The 1687-nt window shown below is 35.3% G+C and overlaps 1 protein-coding gene across 10 annotated transcripts in view; it reads left to right on the top strand.

Moving 5' to 3' along the window:
- The window catches only part of MECOM (MDS1 and EVI1 complex locus), a 322601-nt gene that overhangs the window by 306868 nt on the left and 14046 nt on the right, over positions 1–1687 (top strand). For all 10 annotated transcript variants that reach the window (XM_045297558.1, XM_004704094.2, XM_030887619.2 and 7 more), the window contains one exon: positions 1464–1633. In XM_045297558.1, coding sequence (XP_045153493.1) covers positions 1464–1633 — 170 coding nt within the window. The remainder of the gene's footprint in view (positions 1–1463; positions 1634–1687) is intronic.

Genomic DNA, 1687 nt, shown 5'->3' with positions numbered 1-1687 from the left:
TAGAAAATTAGTGAAGAATGTTCAGGTGGCTATCATTCAAATAAAGTCAGTTTATTCTTGCAAGCAGCACACACAAACACACACACAAATCCCATAGGAAAGTGATAACAATCTTTATCTTAAAATACCAGAAGGAATAGCCCATCAATTACAAAAAACCACTTTTCTTCCACACTGATAAGAACTGGAGGAGAGGCTTAAATTTTTTATTTTCTGACTAAAGGAAAACTTTGGCATAATTTATGATTTTCCATGACATGGAAGGCAGAAACAATTAGTCAACAAATAATGAGTGCTTTCCTGGGAGTTGTGGGGGAGGGGAACTGACTTGGTTCAAAAGAGCTACTGACTTTTTAAGAGAAATTGCAATGAAAAAAATTGGGGAGAAGATGGGCAGAGGAGATTAATGAGAAGCTTTGCTTTCATCTCAAAAGGAGAATCCAGTGGCACTGTCGTTGGCTTTTATATAACAGTTTATATAAAGATTCATAGGGACTCATGGGCTCCTAATCGCTACAAATTAGGAAAATCTATGTCTACCTAAACTTTTCACATTGCCTCTGTTTAAAAAATTTTGACTGTTGGTTGCTCTTTTGAGAAGATAATGGTGTTTCAAACCATTAGGATTGCCCATCTAGAATGTGAATTTACTACAAAATGATTTGATTACACACTACAAATTTTTTAATACGGAAAATTATCTTTGCCACATTTGAAGGAGACATAAATTTGTAGCATATTGTACAAAGGGTTTAATCGTGTTGTACTAAGCAAACGATAAAAGTGTTACTATTTCTTAATGACCTCAATTTTTTTGAGATTTATTTTTAAATATCAGAATTGATATTTGGTAAAATATCAGTCCATTTTTGGATACTTTATTCTTTTAAGAAATTAATAACGTTTGAAGGAATGTCTGTTAAAATTGAAATCTTGACTGAAACGGGAATCTTTACTAAGTGCTTCTCTAAATTGTTGTTTTGGGGTTAATAATATATATATTTTTTATTTTAATAAATCATTTTATTGGGGGCTCTTACAGCTCTTATAACAATCCATGCACCCACTGTATCAGCACATTTGTACATATACAGCCGTCATCATCTCCAAAACATTTTCTTTCTACTTGAGCCCTTGGTATCTGCTCCTCTCTACCCCGCCTTTTCTTTTTTTAAGATCATTTTATTGGGGGCTCTTACAGCTCTTATAACAATCCATGCATCAGTTGTATTAACCATATTTGTACATATGTTTCCATCATTGTTTTGTAAACATTTACTTTCTGTTTGAGCCCTGGCTATGAGTTTCTCTTTTCCCCTCCCTTCCCCCTTCCCACCCGCATGACTCCTTCATAAATTACGTTGTTATTATTATTTTCGATAATAACTTTTGACGTCTGGTTTACTAGACTTGAGAAACGCCTTTCCATTTGCTTGAGAATATATTCTGTGTTTATCTTTCAGATGCAAATACTGTGACAGGTCCTTTAGCATATCTTCCAACTTGCAGCGGCATGTTCGGAACATCCACAATAAGGAGAAGCCATTCAAGTGTCACTTATGTGATAGGTGTTTTGGGCAACAAACCAACCTGGACAGACACCTAAAGAAACACGAGAACGGGAACATGTCTGGTAAGTAACGTGTTAGGAGAGGGTGACTGACTTGTTCTGTCTCCAAAGGCAGCG

This window comes from Echinops telfairi, unplaced genomic scaffold, assembly GCF_000313985.2.
Source record: "Echinops telfairi isolate 266 unplaced genomic scaffold, ASM31398v2 ScPeMD7_7420;HRSCAF=8458, whole genome shotgun sequence".
Taxonomy (NCBI): Eukaryota; Metazoa; Chordata; class Mammalia; order Afrosoricida; family Tenrecidae; genus Echinops; species Echinops telfairi.
This window is presented reverse-complemented; position numbering and strand designations above follow the sequence as displayed.